This window comes from Entelurus aequoreus, linkage group LG23 (assembly GCF_033978785.1).
Source record: "Entelurus aequoreus isolate RoL-2023_Sb linkage group LG23, RoL_Eaeq_v1.1, whole genome shotgun sequence".
Classification (NCBI taxonomy): Eukaryota; Metazoa; Chordata; class Actinopteri; order Syngnathiformes; family Syngnathidae; genus Entelurus; species Entelurus aequoreus.
In genome coordinates this window covers 41688434-41704819 of record NC_084753.1, presented here as the reverse complement: position 1 = coordinate 41704819, position 16386 = coordinate 41688434, and the positions used below count along the sequence as shown (strand labels likewise).

Here is a 16386-nt window from a genome sequence, read left to right as displayed (position 1 = left end):
CCCGGTAGACGAGAAGGTAATGTCCCTTTGCCCCTGGTGGGATGGGGAAGGGTCCTGACTGTTTGTGCTCACACACCAAACAGCAGTTCAGAGTACCCGTCCTCTTCGGAGTTCTTATAGTACTGGAAAGTGCTCCCCGACTGATTCCTTTGTCCTGCTAAGGGACTTCAACGCTCACATTGGCAGCGACCGTGAGACCTAGAGAGACGTGATTGGAAGAAACTGCCACCCCGATTCAAACCAAAGTGGTGTTTTGTTATTGGACTTTTGTGCCGGTCGTAGATTGTCCACCATAAACATGTTCAAGCATAAGGGCTTCCATGTGCACCTAGAACCAGGAAAACCGGGGCCGCAATTAGATGATTGACTTTGCGGTTGTGTTGTTGGACTTGCGTCCCATGCCTTGACAGTTCTTTTAAATCAATCGCCACCTAGTGGTGAGTTGGCTCCCATCGTTCGGGGGATACTAGTCAGACTTGACAAGCCCAAAATGTATTGTGGAGGGTCTATTGGGATTGGCAGTCTCCCATCAGAGTTTCAATTCCCACCTCTGAAAGTGTGTCAACCATGTTCCGAGGGAACCTGGACATGGAGTTAGACGAAGCCTTGAAGAATGACATGTAGACAGGTTTGAAAAGATGCTGTCTCAGGAAGGGGAAGGAGTGCACTGTCAACACCGTCTGTGTATGGTGGGGATGGTGTGCTGCTGACCAGGACTTGGAATGTCGTTAAAAAAGGTAGAAGGTTGAAGAGGCCTCAATCCCAAAAACCTGTCTTCCTGAAGAAGCAGTGCCTGGGGATTCTGCTTTTGGGCTCTTCTGTCTCAAAGGCTGAAGTGGCTTGGGTAGTTAAGAAGCCCATTGGTGGCAGTAGGGATAGGAATAGAAAACCGGTTCTTGTTCAAGAAGCGTTCCTTGGAATTGTTTGCCAATTGTTCAAACAATTCCCTTACGATGCCATAGGATAGGGATGATGTAATTACACGTGTATTATCAGCAATTCAACTTCAATGTGAAACTAATGTGATCAACTCATACAAAGTGAGATATGTCAAGCTTTTGGAATTTTGATGATTATAGCTTACAGTTTTTGTAGACCCCACATTTTCTGAGATTTTCAATTCAAGGTTTTTACAAGCTGTAAGCCACAACCATCAAAATTATATTAAAAAGGAGGCTTGAAATATCTTGAGTTGCATGCTATGAGCCTGTCGTACATCACTTTCACCGTGTCAATCTAAACAAACCATTCCAATGCATTGACTTTCACCAATGTATTTTCTAGGAAGACGGAAAAGATTCTCAAGTTTTGAAAATATTACTAAAATGTTTTCAAATTTGTTTTTTACTTTGTTATATTCTACAGAATATTTGTTTCGTATTTATTTTCAAAAGTTATTTTTTCTATGCTATGTTTGTGCCTCTTAAGACCTCAGGTTGCCTCTAAACTTATTGATGTTAATCCACCTTTTGCTTTCTTTTTTATCAAATCAAGAATCGATGAGAACTGATAAAGAACCAAATCGTTAAGCAGAATTGAAAGTGGAGTCGGAACCAGAAAAATCTTATTAATTCCGCCCAGATTTCCTTAAGGTACGGGTCTGGATACTGTGGGGCTGTCTTGGATGACAAGACTCTGCTGCATTGCTTGGACATCAGAGGCGGTGCCTCTGGATTGGTAGTTCCCCTTTAATAAAGGGGTACCGGAGGCTCTGTCCCAACTATTGTGCATCACACTTCCCAGCCTTTCTAGTAAGGTCTATTGCGATGTACTGAGGAGGAGGCTACACCAGATATTAAAACCTTGGATTCAAGAAGGACCAGCGTGGTTTTTGTCCTAGTCGTGGAACTGTGGACAAGCTCTATACTCTCGGCCGGGTCCTTGAGGGTGAAATGGGATTTTTCCCCAAACGTGTCCCTTGGGAAGTCCTGTGGGGAATACTCCAGAAATATGGGGAATCAGGCCGTCTGATTGCGTGCGTCCACTCCCCGTATGATCAGAGTCAGAGCTTGTTCCACATCAGTGAGTCGGACCAGTTTCCAGTGAGAGTTGGACTCTGACAGGGCTGCGCTTTGTCACCCATTTTGTTAACAACTTTTATGGACAGAATTCCCCTAAGGTGGCATCAGGATTAGGTCTCTGCTTTTTGCAGATGTGGTCTAGTTGTAATTTTTAAGTCTCACAAGATCGGTTTACAGCCGAATGCGAAGCGACTGGGATGAGAAACACCGCTTCTAAATCAGAGTCCATGAATTTCGGGGTGGAGTGTCAGGGAAGAGCAAATCGTGGGATCGACAGACTGATCGGTGCGGCGTCGGGAGTGATGCAGACTGTGCTTTGGCCCCTTGTGGTGAACAGGGAGCTAAACAGGAAGGCAGAGCTCTTCATTTACCAATCAATCTAGGTTCCGACCATCACCTACACTCATGAGCGTTGGGTTGTGACTGAAAGGGCCAAGATGGCGGAGATTGAGCTTGAGTCGGGTGGCGGGGCACTCCCTTATAAATAGAGTGAAGCTCCGTCATTCGGGTGGGGCTCGGAGCCAAGTCACTCCTCCTCCACATCGAGAGCCGCCAGATGAAGTGGCTCAAGTATCTGGTAAGAATGCGCCTCGAGACGCCTCCCTGGGGAGGTGTTTAGGGCATGTGGGACCGGTAAGAGGCCACGGGGAAGACCCAGGACACACGAGAGCCAGCTGCCTTGGACGATGTAGCTAGGCAGAGGTCTGGAAGTCTGGCCTTCTCTGCTTAGGCTGCGACCCAAACTTAAAACTAGTTGCCTGACTTGTAAAGGAACATTTTGATGGTGGGAATTTGACCGAGAAACTATTGGACAATGGAACAAAATATTTCCAGGAGAGACTGACATTTTCTATTGCCCTTAAACATCCCACTGGGTGAAAACTGGTCTACATTTCAGAACATAGAGGTTACACTGCATTATGAGTTAATTGTAGCTTACCTTGGGTGGTTTGAAGGGGTAGTCTGTTGGGAAATGAATATTCAGGAAGAAAACACCCCCCTGATATGGACTGTCACTCTGAAAGAAAGACATTTGACACCGTCCACACGTCATGTCAGCAGCTTCACAATGTTGACACTTTAGTGAAGGGACATTGCTACTTACAGGGCCCATGATTGTGGCTTGCCAGTGAAACACTGTGGATAGAAAGAACAATCAAGGGTCATAACAGTGTGTGAAATTTGAAAATGAAACATCCTATGTAATTACTTGAGGAATTTGCAGACAGACTAGCGCAGGGGTCGGCAACCCAAAACGTTGGACCAAAAATACAAAACACAAATCTGTCTGGAGCCGCAAAAAATTAAAAGCCGTATACAAGTCTGATAATTAAATGTCTATATTAGCTATAATAGCTTACAATCAAAATGACTGCGTCGCAGGCTGAAGCAAATCTTAGTTGTCAGAAATTTATTTATTGTACACATTTTTACAACATTAGAAACCATTAGTAAATCAGAGGCTATTCAGAAAGTGAGATAACTCCTGGAAATTAATAGCTTTTATTGGCCAAAAGGTATAGATGTATGTGTCCAAGTTAAAGGCAACGACAGGCTGTCTTCTTTTAATGGATTTATTACAATCTTTGGCAAGCTAGGTAATGTTTGCTGTGGTCTGGAACAACATGGCACAGAAACAACGATCTGACATGCAGCCAATATTACATACAGATAATGCAAAACTAAATTATATACAAAGAGGATAAAAGTAACTGATATTAAATGAGCTCAAATATACCTACAAATGAGGCATAATGATGCAATATGTACATACGGCTAACCTAAATAGCATGTTAGCATCGATTAGCTTGCAGTCATGCAGTGACCAAATATGCCTGATTAGCACTCTAACAAGTCTGTATATAACACCAACAAAGCTCACCTTTGTGCATTCACGCACAGCATAAAACTTTTGGTGGACAAAATGAGCTACATGTAAACAAACTGTTGCGTCACAGTCCACCCTACGGCGAGTCCAAGAACCGCCGAAATTAGTAGGACCAAACGATGTTCACCAAATACTCTCATCAGTGAAACATACACAAAACATATTAAACAAGTGGGCTTTCTAACAATTGGGAAGGTTTGTGTCATGTTTGTCCTCAAACAAAAAACATACTAAAACAAAAAACAATTGCCCGCACCCCCCCCCCCCCCCCCCCCACATATTTCTCCATTTTCAATCCTTTTTTAAAAATGCTAGGGCGGCACTTAAGAGCCGGGGGTTGCTGACCCCCAGACTAGTGGTATGTAACAATGTCAGTCATAGTGCAAACAGCAGAAAGTTATCACATACAGTATGTTCCATAAGTGGTGATGCAACCTTATCTAGTGCAACACATGGACATATAAATTAACGCCTACACAAAAGGACGCCCCTGTCAACAAACGGCAAGGCATGCTGACTAACCCCCAAAACATGACACTTTATTAGCAAGTAATCAGACACTAGCAACAAGTCTTATTAGACACTGAGATGGACATGAACGCATGTATGGCTCGCAGTCTGAGTCTAAAAACGTGTTTGTGATACAAACATTTTTTATTGGAGAATTAATTTGTTATGGTTACTTTTCTATGCATGTATGCAAATGACACAAAGGCCACTAGCACCCACACAAATACATTGCGGTCCTGTGTAAAGTAATCTATTGTTGCCTTTAACCAATATTGTTTTAAAACATCCCTTCCATGAAATGTTTAGGGATGATACTCGAAACCGGTTTTCCCGGTTGCTCGATACGAAAAAAACAGAGTCCTCGGACTCGAATCCTTTTTTGAGAACCGGTACCCGTTATCGAGACCACTATAGTAAAGAAAAAGAGTTGGTTCTTTATTCGAATCCCTGGAATCCCGTCCCGACCAGAAATGCTCCGTGTGACATCACAAGAAATGACGTCATGTAGCTCAGTCATTAGGCGCAGATAGCGAAAGCAGGAAAACAATGGACCGGAAAATGCGCTCCAAAGGTGTAATAAAGTACAAAACAAAAGGTATAATCCAATGAATAACTTTACTGAGAGATTTGAGCAGGGTAAAACACATGACCAACACTTTTACAACCAACCGGAAACATAGCAACCAGGCTAGCAACGCACCTCCTTTACGGCAGCTGTCGCAACGTTCTTAAAGCAACCGCAGCAAATACATATTTATGACATCTCCCTTTTTTAACTTTTGTTTTTCTTTTCTTGTAAACAAAACAAAATCACACTGTATATGTGTTGTCTGTCTAATGACTGAGTTCTTGACATTTACTTTCACAGAGTGCTCATAACCTCATTCTTAGCTGCCGGGTGGCGACATGCAATAACACTACCGCGCATGCTCGTCACTCCCGTTGCTCGCTGGGTAGTGTAGTTGTTATTTTCCCTAGCTCATAACATCACATCTTTCCCCCTATAAAGAAAGATTTTAACTCAATAAAGTGTATTTATTTTTTTAGCTTTAACTTTTCATTTTTTTAGCATTGTAACCACATTTGCAAACAACTTTTCTCTTCATAGAATTTTCTTTCAATAAAGAAATAAAGTGCAAAAATGTCAAAGCATTATAAAAAAAACAGTTATGTCAAATAGCAGCAGAAGTGCACTTTTTGGAGAGCTGTATTATTTTCAGTTATGTGCCCAAGGGACTGATTTTATTTAACACTATATTATTATTTATACACCTATAGTGATCACAGAGACAGCTTGTTTTTGTGTTACTGTATATATTTAGTTTTCTGAAAAATCCCACTTAATATACTTTGGGTAACAACAGTCAATATTTATTTATTTATTTATTAGATTTAATTTTTTTCTTATATAATAAAAGTGAGCTTTTGTTAAACCAAACCTTGTGTGTTTTTTTCCATATACAACAACCTATCTGGACTCGATAAGCAGTGTTTCCCACACATTCATTTATTTGTCGCGGCCTGCCACGAAATAATTACGTCCGCCACAAATAATTAATTTTTAAAAAATATATATAATTTTTTTCCTGTCCAGCTTCTCAGGCAAATCATATAGTTGATGTAGATGCCCATATAGGCTGTTCAGATTTACTTTACAAAAGAAGTGTAGGATACTTCTCTTGTTGCCTTATTTGTATTTGACCACTACTGTTTTCTGTGTATTTGTTATTGACTGTGGCAGGACACCTCTGCCTCTGTTTCACTTTATGTTGCTGGTAAATAATATGGTTGTAGTAGTAGGCTAAAGTTAAATTATTTAGTATGCACTAATTAAAGGGGCAGAGCTTTAAGAGACATTTTAGCTTTTATATTTTATAAGATATATTTTTTGTAAGAACCACAATTAATAAATATATTTCAGTGAATAACTTATTGTTCAAATCTGTATATAAATATGTACATAAAGTGTTGTAATTATATTGTTGGACGAATGGATGGATGGACGTTTAAAACAAAACTGTTAGTATTAATTAGCAAGTATACATTTTTTTAGCCTTTTTAGAGAAAATCATATCATTGTAGCAAATTATGCAAATTACTCGATGATGTCATGGTGACCACGCCCCCACCGCCACAGGTATCTTGGCAGTTTATGGGAAACACTGATAAGAGAATCGATAAGGAATCGGTTCGATAAGAGGATTCGATAATAGGCTTGAACTCGATAATTTCTTATCAAACATCATCCCTAGAAATGTTTGACTGATTTATGAATTAAAAAGCAGACTTACTGTCATCACCCACTGGGCCAGCGGAGCACTGTGCTGGGGGGTCACGAGCCAGGTCATGAAGCTCCTAAAAAGCAATAAAAAATGATTATTAAACATTGATATTGTTTTTCATTTGACAGTGACAATGTCTTTCTGGGTTATGGCTTTATGTACTTCCACCAGTGTTTTTTGGACAAGACTCCAAAAAACAGATCTCAGTAAGATTGTTCAAAGGATACATTTACTAGTGTCAGCAAAATTATGTTCTTAATTGTTGTTGACGAAACTTGAGATGTTGGGAACGTAACAAGTTAAAAAAAACTATTTTGGAGAGGATGCTGGTATTTGCCGTAGTTTAATTCAGTGTTTTTCAACCACTGTGCATAATGTGATACAGTCTGGTGTGCCGTGGGAGATTATCTAATTTGGGTCAAGAATATTTTTTGCAGTAATTATAGTCTGCAAATGATGTAATGTTGTTGAGTGTCGGTGCTGTCGAGAGCTCGGCAAAAAGGTATCTAACGCTTAAACCAAAAATAAACAAAAGGTGAGTGCCCCTAAGAAAAGGCATTGAAGCTTAGGGAAGGCTATGCAGAACAAAACTAAAACTGAACTGGCTACAAAAGTAAACAAAAATAGCATGCTGGACGACAGCAAAGACTTACTGCGGCGCAAAGACGGCGTCCACAATGTGCATCCGAACACGACAGGACAATCAACAATGTCCTCACAAAGAAGGATGAAAACAATTGAAATATTCTTGACTGCTAAAACAAAGTAGATGCGGGAAATATCGTTCAAAAAGACATGAAACTGCTACAGGAAAATACCAAAAAAAAGACAAAAAGCCACCAAAATAGGAGCGCAAGACAAGAACTAAAACACTACACACAGGAAAACAGCAAAAAATTCAGGGTGTGATGTGACAGGTGGTGACAGTACACCTACTTTGAGACAAGAGCTATAGTGATGCATGCTTGGTTATGCTTTAAAGCAGGGGTCACCAACGCGGTGCCCGCGGGCACCAGGTAGCCCGTAAGGACAAGATGAGTAGCCCGCCGGCCTGTTCTAAAAATAGCTCAAATAGCAGCACTTACCAGTGAGCTGCCTCTATTTTTTAAATTTAATTTATTTACTAGCAAGCAGGCCTCGCTTTGCTCGACATTTTTTATTATAAGAGAGACAAAACTCAAATAGAATTTGAAAATCCAAGAAAATATTTTAAAGACTTGGTCTTCACTTGTTTAAATAAATTCATTCATTTTTTTACTTTGCTTCTTATAACTTTCAGAAAGACAATTTTAGAGAAAAAATACAACCTTAAAAATGATTTTAGGATTTTTAAACACATACCTTTTTACCTTTTAGATTCCTTCCTCTTCTTTCCTGACAATTTAAATCAATGTTCAAGTAAATTTATTTTTTATTGTAAAGAATAATAAATACATTTTAATTTAATTCTTCATTTTAGTTTCTGTTTTTTCGACGAAGAATATTTGTGAAATATTTTTCAAAAAGATTCGAATTAGCTAGTTTTTCTCTTCTTTTTTTCGGTTGAATTTTGAATTTTAAAGAGTTGAAATTGAAGATAAACTATGTTTCAAAATGTAATTGTCATTTTTTTGTATGTTTTCTCCTCTTTTAAACCATTCAATTAAGTGTAAATATCATTAATTATTAATAATAACATAGAGTTAAAGGTAAATTGAGCAAATTGGCTATTTCTGGCAATTTATTTAAGTGTGTATCGAACTGGTAGCCCTTCGCATTAATCAGTACCCAAGAAGTAGCTCTTGGTTTCAAAAAGGTTGGTGACCCCTACTTTAAAGTCATATCCAACAATTGCGACGACGACTTTTTACTGTCAACTCAGTTTAGTTTTTTAATGAGATCCGCTGGTGGTGTGCCTCCGCATTTTTTCAACGCAAAAAATGTGCCTTGGCTCAAATAAAGGTTGAAAAACACTGATCTAATTCAATATATACATGTATATATTTTTAATGACACTTTGCAGAGGTCTCATACCGATCTCCCGAGAGCAGGTTTTCACCAAAAACTGAGTCAGGACGCTAAATTGGTCGCAAGTCCATTTTTTATTGTGTCTCTGTTGGCCCCCAGAGTAACAATGCTAATACTGATCATTAGGCAGAATTACTTGAGTGTTATTTGTCAGTTCATGCCAATGTAATAGATTACAATGAAATATTTTTACACAAATTAGAACAGACTACAAAAGTGTGAATTTATGCCTTTGACAGGCAGAAATGATGGGACTAAGGATAATGCTAAACAACGTTGCCAAATAATCGCATTGTGTCGTGCCACTTATTGCTTCTGCAGTATTAGAATTGGAAAGCATATACAGACAATTGTTTACAATTAGGGATGTCCGATAATGGCTTTTTGACGATATCCGATATTCCGATATTGTCCAACTCTTTAATTACTGATATCTACCGATACGATACTGATATATACAGTTGTGGAATTAACACATTATTATGCCTAATTTGGACAACCAGGTATGGTGAAGATAAGGTCCTTTTTTTTTTTAAATTAATAAAATAAAATAAGATAAATAAATTAAAAACATTTTCTTGAATAAAAAAAGAAAGTAAAACAATATAAAATCATTACATAGAAACTAGTAATTAATGAAAATTAGTCAAATTAACTGTTAAAGGTTAGTACTATTAGTGGAGCAGCAGCACGCACAATCATGTGTGCTTACGGACTGTATCCCTTGCAGACTGTATTGATATATATTGATATATAATGTAGGAAGCAGAATATTAATAACAGAAAGAAACAACCCTTTTGTGTGAATGAGTGTAAATGGGGGAGGGAGGTTTTTTGGGTTGGTGCACTAATTGTAAGTGTATCTTGTGTTTTTTATGTTGATTTAATAAAAAAAAAAATTAATAAAAAAAACCGATACCGATAATAAAAAAAACGATACCGATAATTTCCGATATTACATTTTAAAGCATTTATCGGCCGATATTATCGCACATCTCTATTTACAATGTAAACACTGCAGGACTGCTCATTTTCGGCCTAGAAACGGGTGAAGGGTCACAAACAAACGTGCATCGTATGTATCCTCTCACACTACTTAAAAGAGGTAATCCAAATAATTACTTGAGTGCACATCTATTTTTTGTAAGATTGTTAATAGATGTACACAAATGCAATTTTTTTTTTGTCAGAATGTCTGCTGGCGTGGATCAAAACAATAATTTAACATTTTTGTTATGCCGATACATACATGTATTTATATAGAAAACATTTCGCCATCTGATCAAGCCCACTGCCCGTCAATTGGTTCTGGAGACAACCATGAAAGTTCAATAATAAGATACGCTCATCCATCATAACCGATTTAGCTCTGGATTCACAATGATTAATCAATTAGACTTCCTTTTATTGTCATTCAAATGTGAACTTTACAGTAAAGACGAGAACGAAATGTTGTTGCATTAGCTGGTTGTAGTGCAGGATAAAAGAGCAATAAAGGTGCAGATATAAATAAATAGATTACTGTCCAGATAAATATATTGCACTTTTTCATATGAATCCACGTTTATGGATGTATGTTATATTTAGGGATGATACTCGAAACCGGTTTTCCCGGTTGTTTGATAAGAAAAGAACCGAGTCCTCGGACTCGAATCCCTTTTTGAGAACCGGTACCCGTTATCGAGACCACTATAGTAAAGGAAAAGAGTTGATTCTTTATTCGAATCCCGTCCCGACCAGAAATGCTCCGTGGGACATCACAAGAAATGCCGTCACGTAGCTCAGTCATTAGGCGCAGATAGGGAAAGCAGGAAAACAATGGACGGGAAAAAGCGCTCCAAGGTGTAATAAAGTTAAAAACAAAAGCTATAATCCATCCAATAACTTTACTGAGAGATTTGAGCAGGGTAAAACACATGACGAACACTTTTACGACCAACCGGAAACATAGCAACCAGGCTAGCAACGCACCTCCTTTACGGCAGCTGTCGCAACGTTCTTAAAACAACCGCAGCACATACATATATACACAACATATCTCCCTTTTTTAACTTTTGTTTTTCTTTCCTTGTAAACAAAACAAAATCACACTGTATATGTGTTGTCGGTCTAATTATAAATAATGCAGACGAGGCGTGTTGGCTGAGTTCTTGACGTTTACTTTCACAGCGTGGCAACATGCAACCCTTTTCGGGGATACCGCGCATGCTCCTAACTCCCGTTGCATGCTGGGTAGTGTAGTTGTTATATTCTCTAGCTCAGAACATTTTTCCCCCTATAAAGAAATGTTAACTCAATAAAGTGTATTTCTTTTTTTAGCTTTAACTTTTCATTTTTTAGCATTGTAACCACATTTGCAAACAACTTTTCTCTTCATAGAATTTTCTTTCAATAAAGAAATAAAGTGCAAAAATGTCAAAGCATCATAACAAACAGTTATGTCAAATAGCAGCAGAAGTGCACTTTTTGGAGAGCTGTATTATTTTCAGTTTTGTGCCCAAGGGACTGATTTTATTTAACACTATATTATTATTTTTACACCTATAGTGATCACAGAGACAGCTTGTTTTTGTGTTACTGTATATATTTGTTTCTCTGAAAAATCCCACTTAATATACTTTGGGTAACAACAGTCAATATTTATTTTTTTTATTTTATTTTTTTAGGTGGGTAACAGTCAATATTTTTTTATTATATAATAAAAGTGAGCTTTTGTTAAACTAAATATTGTGTGTTTTTTTTCCATATACAACAACCTATCTGGACTCGATAAGAGAATCGATAAGGAATCGGTTCGATAAGAGGATTCGATAATAGGCTCAAACTCGATAATTCCTTATCAAACATCATCCCTAGTTATATTATCTTTATATTCCAGACAGTTAATCCTTTTTTGGGGGGAATTGAGGGAATTATTTTGATGCGTTCAAGAGTCTTATGGTCATTTATGGAGTGTAACTAATCGACATTAATACAATCAGGACCGCATGGAGTGCCCGGAACTTAGTCCAGACATAGCTGTCAGAGGCCTGGGCTGATTTTCAATAAGTCAATTAATTAACCAATGATGAATGAAAATTAAAAATCGGTTAAGTTTTTCAGCGTTGCTAAATCGCCATGTGCATGCATCATTCATCGATTTCACCAGGTGCAAAGAAGGGGGTGAATTCTCTTGTCCTTCATTAAGTATCTTTGACTCTTTGTGAGGCGAGTCCATCTCTTACGCTCGAATCAGAGTTTGTGTTTTTTCAATAAATGTGCGTGTTCAGCGAGTAAGACGATCTGCAAGAGCGGTCACTCTTTTGCGTCGGTTTCTGCGACTACGGGTGTTCGTACTGAGAGATGATGTTCGAAAACCGGTTCTCCCATTTGTTCGATAAGAAAAGAACCGATTCCATGGATTCGAATCCCTTTTTGAGAAAACGGCTCCCGTTATCGCAGCCACTATAGTAAAGAAAAATATTTGGTTCTTTATTCGAATCCCTGGGAACGAATCCCGTGTCACAGGAAACGTCCTGTGGCACGTCACAGGAAACGTCCTGTGGCACGTCACAGGAAACGTCCTGTGGCACGTCACAGGAAATGACGTAGCTCAGTCATTCGGCAGCAGATACAGAAGCAGCAACAATGACGGACCAGGAAAAAAACGCTCCAAGGCATGGTTTCACTTTACTAAGAAATACGACGAGGAAATGGCTATCTGCTATTATTGCCAGGCTTGGCTTTCCTGGAAAGGGAGCAGTACAACAAACATGTTGAAACATGTTCAGGCCGTACATAACCTGAAGGTTAGAGAAGCAGCGACAGAGATGACGAAGCACGCCCCACTTCCTCTGCTTCAACCTGCAGTCCCAGTGATAGTGCCGGTGAGTAACTAACGTTAACTGTTGCCGGTTCATTTCCATATCTGCTCACTTGTAGCCTTTAGGCTAAAATAGCATTACCGAATATGTCAACCAGGACCGCAGTAATGTTAGCTAGACTAACGTTACCTAAGCAGTCAGTGGCTAACTGTAACGCTATCTTGTAGCCTACACCACTCCAGAGTTTGCAGGTCTGTCTAATAAATAATACAAATGAATGCAGGATTTTGCCTGCATGTATTTTTCTGAAGTGGCCCAATTAAAAGGGGCACTAACAGTCAATATCTATTTATTTTATTTTTTTCTTCAAAAATATAAGCGAAGGCTGCCAAAAGTAAATTTCTGTTAAACCAAGTATTGTGTTTTTTTCCATATACAACAACCTACCTGGATCCGATAAGAAAATCGATAAGGAATCGATACTGGCAACAAAATCGCTAATTTCTTAACAAACATCATCCCCTATTCGTACTACAAATAAACGGTAGTAATGACAACCGCTTTAAAACTCCTGACGGTTAGTTTTTACCGTATTAAATGAAAATGATCAAAGAACCGTCATTCATAACTGCACTTTGATACGGACGGACTGAATGCTAACATGTCTTCCCCCATTATCCTGTCTAACCTTGTACAAACAGTACCGTGTCAACAACTGGGGCCGTACTTATCAAGCTTCTTAGAATGACTCCTAAGAAGTCTGCTAAGAGTTGACTTAAGAGTAAATAAATTCTTCGCTGAAAGCTGCACTTAAAAGTTAGTTATCAAGCGTCTTACTCACACTTTCAGCGAAGTGTAGGACTGAATCTTAAGTGTCACACTCAGAGCTGAATTACGACATTACTATGTGCCGTAAACGGAATTTTAGGTGAAGTCATTTCTGTGTCCATAGAAATGACCAATCACAGAAGGGAATCCCCTGTCTAAGAATAAAGAAATATCTTGGAAATATTTAAGTGGACAATGGGAGTGTATATTTTGACAAACTACAAAATAATACAAAACAAACTAGTCCCCGCCGGCACTCACGCTACCGCTCCCTCTCTTCTCTCGCCCACACACTCACTGACGTCACTCACCTCACTGCCACACACATACGCTACTGTCATAACATTTTCTTTCCAATTCATTAATTAGGCAACTAATTTGAAACTGGTGTGGGTGGCTCTATATATACTAGCCCACTGCAGCCACATGCAGAAATCAACAAGGAATCGAAAAGTATTAAATCTGTGACAAAAATAATATCCGCTCTGTCTAAACGATACCGTTTGATCAGCTGCTCGTCATCAAAAAAACCCAAAACATTGTTCCGTTCCCTGAACGTTCGCGCACGTCTCTCTCGCCTCAGTGCCATCCCCTGCTGACAACTCCTAACCACTTAAGACACCTCTGAAGGTCTCTTAAATATCGTGGAGAGTAGGAGTGATTCTTAGACTTAAGAACGTTGATAAAAAGCTTTTATTCTTAAGTTTGAGAGTAGGACTAAATTTCGCAAATTCTCAGGACTTAAGTGTAAAATGGCACTCTAAGAAGCTTGATAAGTACGGCCCCAGATATACAGTATTCTCATTAAACACAAAAGGATGTGCTGTTTTTGCACAAAATTATCAATAAACTCAAAAATGTCAAGTTGAAACAATCTCCGTTCCACAGGAAGGGAACTCATGAGACGTTACATAAACCGGAAGTGAAACAACTGATCACACATTACAATAAAAGATATTTAAAACACACAAATGAAAATAATACATCTCATATGAAGCCAGAACAATATATAATGTTTCCTCTGCCAAGAAAGTATATTTATTTTATTTATTTAAAAAGAATACAACTTGGTTCAAATATTTTAGTTTGTCTAAGTACTTTTTGAGTACATTCAACAATAATCACGATTATTTTGGTCAACATTACTTTATTTAGCCATTTTGTTTAATGTTTTGCTTGTGCATATTTGAGGGGCCCCCATTACTCATTAAAGACAGAACCTATTTTATTGATTTAGATCACACGTGTCAAACTCATTTTCTTTGAGGGCCACGTGTAACAGTGAATAATATACGCATCTTAAATTGCTTCATTACACAATTTTTTGTTATGTATTTTTTACGTACGCCGTAAGAAAAATATGTAGATTTTAGAGTAAAGTTTAGCTGCCCGAAATGTTACCATAAATTGTACCGTGTTTTTCCACAATGTATACTGTAAATCTACGTTTTACAGTGTATTGCTGTAAATGGAAAAGCAATTACACGTTTTGGTTTTGACGGTAAAATTCTGGCAACTGAGCTACCAGTTTTTTACCGAAATAATTTTTACATGGTACAATTTGATGGATAAGTTGCCTCAAAATCAGGAGTCAAGCAGATCTTTAAGTACTTATTGTGACATTCGGGATGTGTGACATCATGTTTGTTGCAATATTAGGTTAAGTTTAAAATATATGACACTGCATTTTTTTCTGTCAAAATAGAAAGTTGACTACATTTAGAAACAAATAGACGCATGGTAATTCCAGGCCTCCGGGCCAGATAAAAATGGCCCCCGGGGCCTTGAATTTGACACCAGCGATTTAGATTTTTTTATTCAAGTGCAACATTTTGCTTACAAAGTAAATTTTATTTGTATTATGTTTTTGTCTTGTTTAACTTGGTATTTAAAAGTCTACATTTTAATTACAATGTTAAAATATAAAAGAAACAAGGACATTTTAAAGGGTATACTATTAATATGTATTGTCATGACATCAGTGGTTAATTTGGTCTCCAAAAAATAATGGCAATAATATTATTTTATCGGCCTTTTTTTTACCCATAAAAGCAGCAGTAATTTTTCCATTTACAGCAATATACACTACATTTTGAGGTGAAATTATTTCAACTAACCATATTTTTTTAATATTTTAATTAAAAAAACGTAATAAAATGCATACAAAAATTGTGTAATAGTATTCATTTACAGTAATAAACTGAAAAATCTACAGTCGTTGATTTGCGGTTAAAAAAAACAAACAAAAAAAACCTGGCAGCTCAAGTGCCAAAATGTTACTGTAAAATTGCATTTTTTGTATTTACAGTAAAAAAACTCATGCAAATTTTACAGTAAAATTGTGGCAACTGACTGCCTTTTTTTTACCCATAAAAGCAGCAGTAATTTTTCCATTTACAGCAATATACACTACATTTTGAGGTGAAATTATTTCAACTAACCATATTTTTTAAATATTTTAATTTAAAAAAAACGTAATAAAATGCATACAAAAATTGTGTAATAGTATTCATTTACAGTAATACACTGAAAAATCTACAGTTGTTGATTTGCGGTTAAAAAAAAAAAACCCAAAAAACCTGGCAGCTCAAGTGCGAAAATGTTACTGTAAAATTGCATTTTTTTGTATTTACAGTAAAAAAACTAATGCAAATTTTACAGTAAGATTGTGGCAACTGACTGCCTTTTTTTTACCCATAAAAACAGCAGTAATTTTTCATTTATAGCAATATACACTACATTTTGAGGTGAAATTATTCAACTAACCATATTTTTTTTATATTTTAATTTAAAAAAAAAAAACGTAATAAAATGCATACAAAAATTGTGTTATAGTATTCATTTACAGTAATACACTGAAAAATCTACAGTTGTTGATTTGCGGTTAAAAAAAAAACAAAAAACAAACCTGGCAGCTTAAGTGCCAAAATGTTACTGTAAAATTGCATTTTTTTGTATTTACAGTAAAAGAACTAATGCAAATTTTACAGTAAGATTGTGGCAACTGAGCTGCCTTTTTTTTTTACCATAAAAACAGCAGTAACAGT

General features: G+C 37.4%; 1 protein-coding gene across 1 annotated transcript in view; it reads right to left on the bottom strand.

Moving 5' to 3' along the window:
• Positions 1–16386, bottom strand: part of LOC133641001 (ubiquitin-conjugating enzyme E2 D3-like) — a 36233-nt gene that overhangs the window by 17838 nt on the left and 2009 nt on the right. The window contains exons 2-4 of the mRNA XM_062034777.1: positions 6711–6774; positions 3127–3158; positions 2962–3039 (exon numbers count right to left, since the gene is read on the bottom strand). Of these exons, the coding sequence (XP_061890761.1) occupies positions 2962–3039; positions 3127–3158; positions 6711–6774 (174 nt within the window). The remainder of the gene's footprint in view (positions 1–2961; positions 3040–3126; positions 3159–6710; positions 6775–16386) is intronic.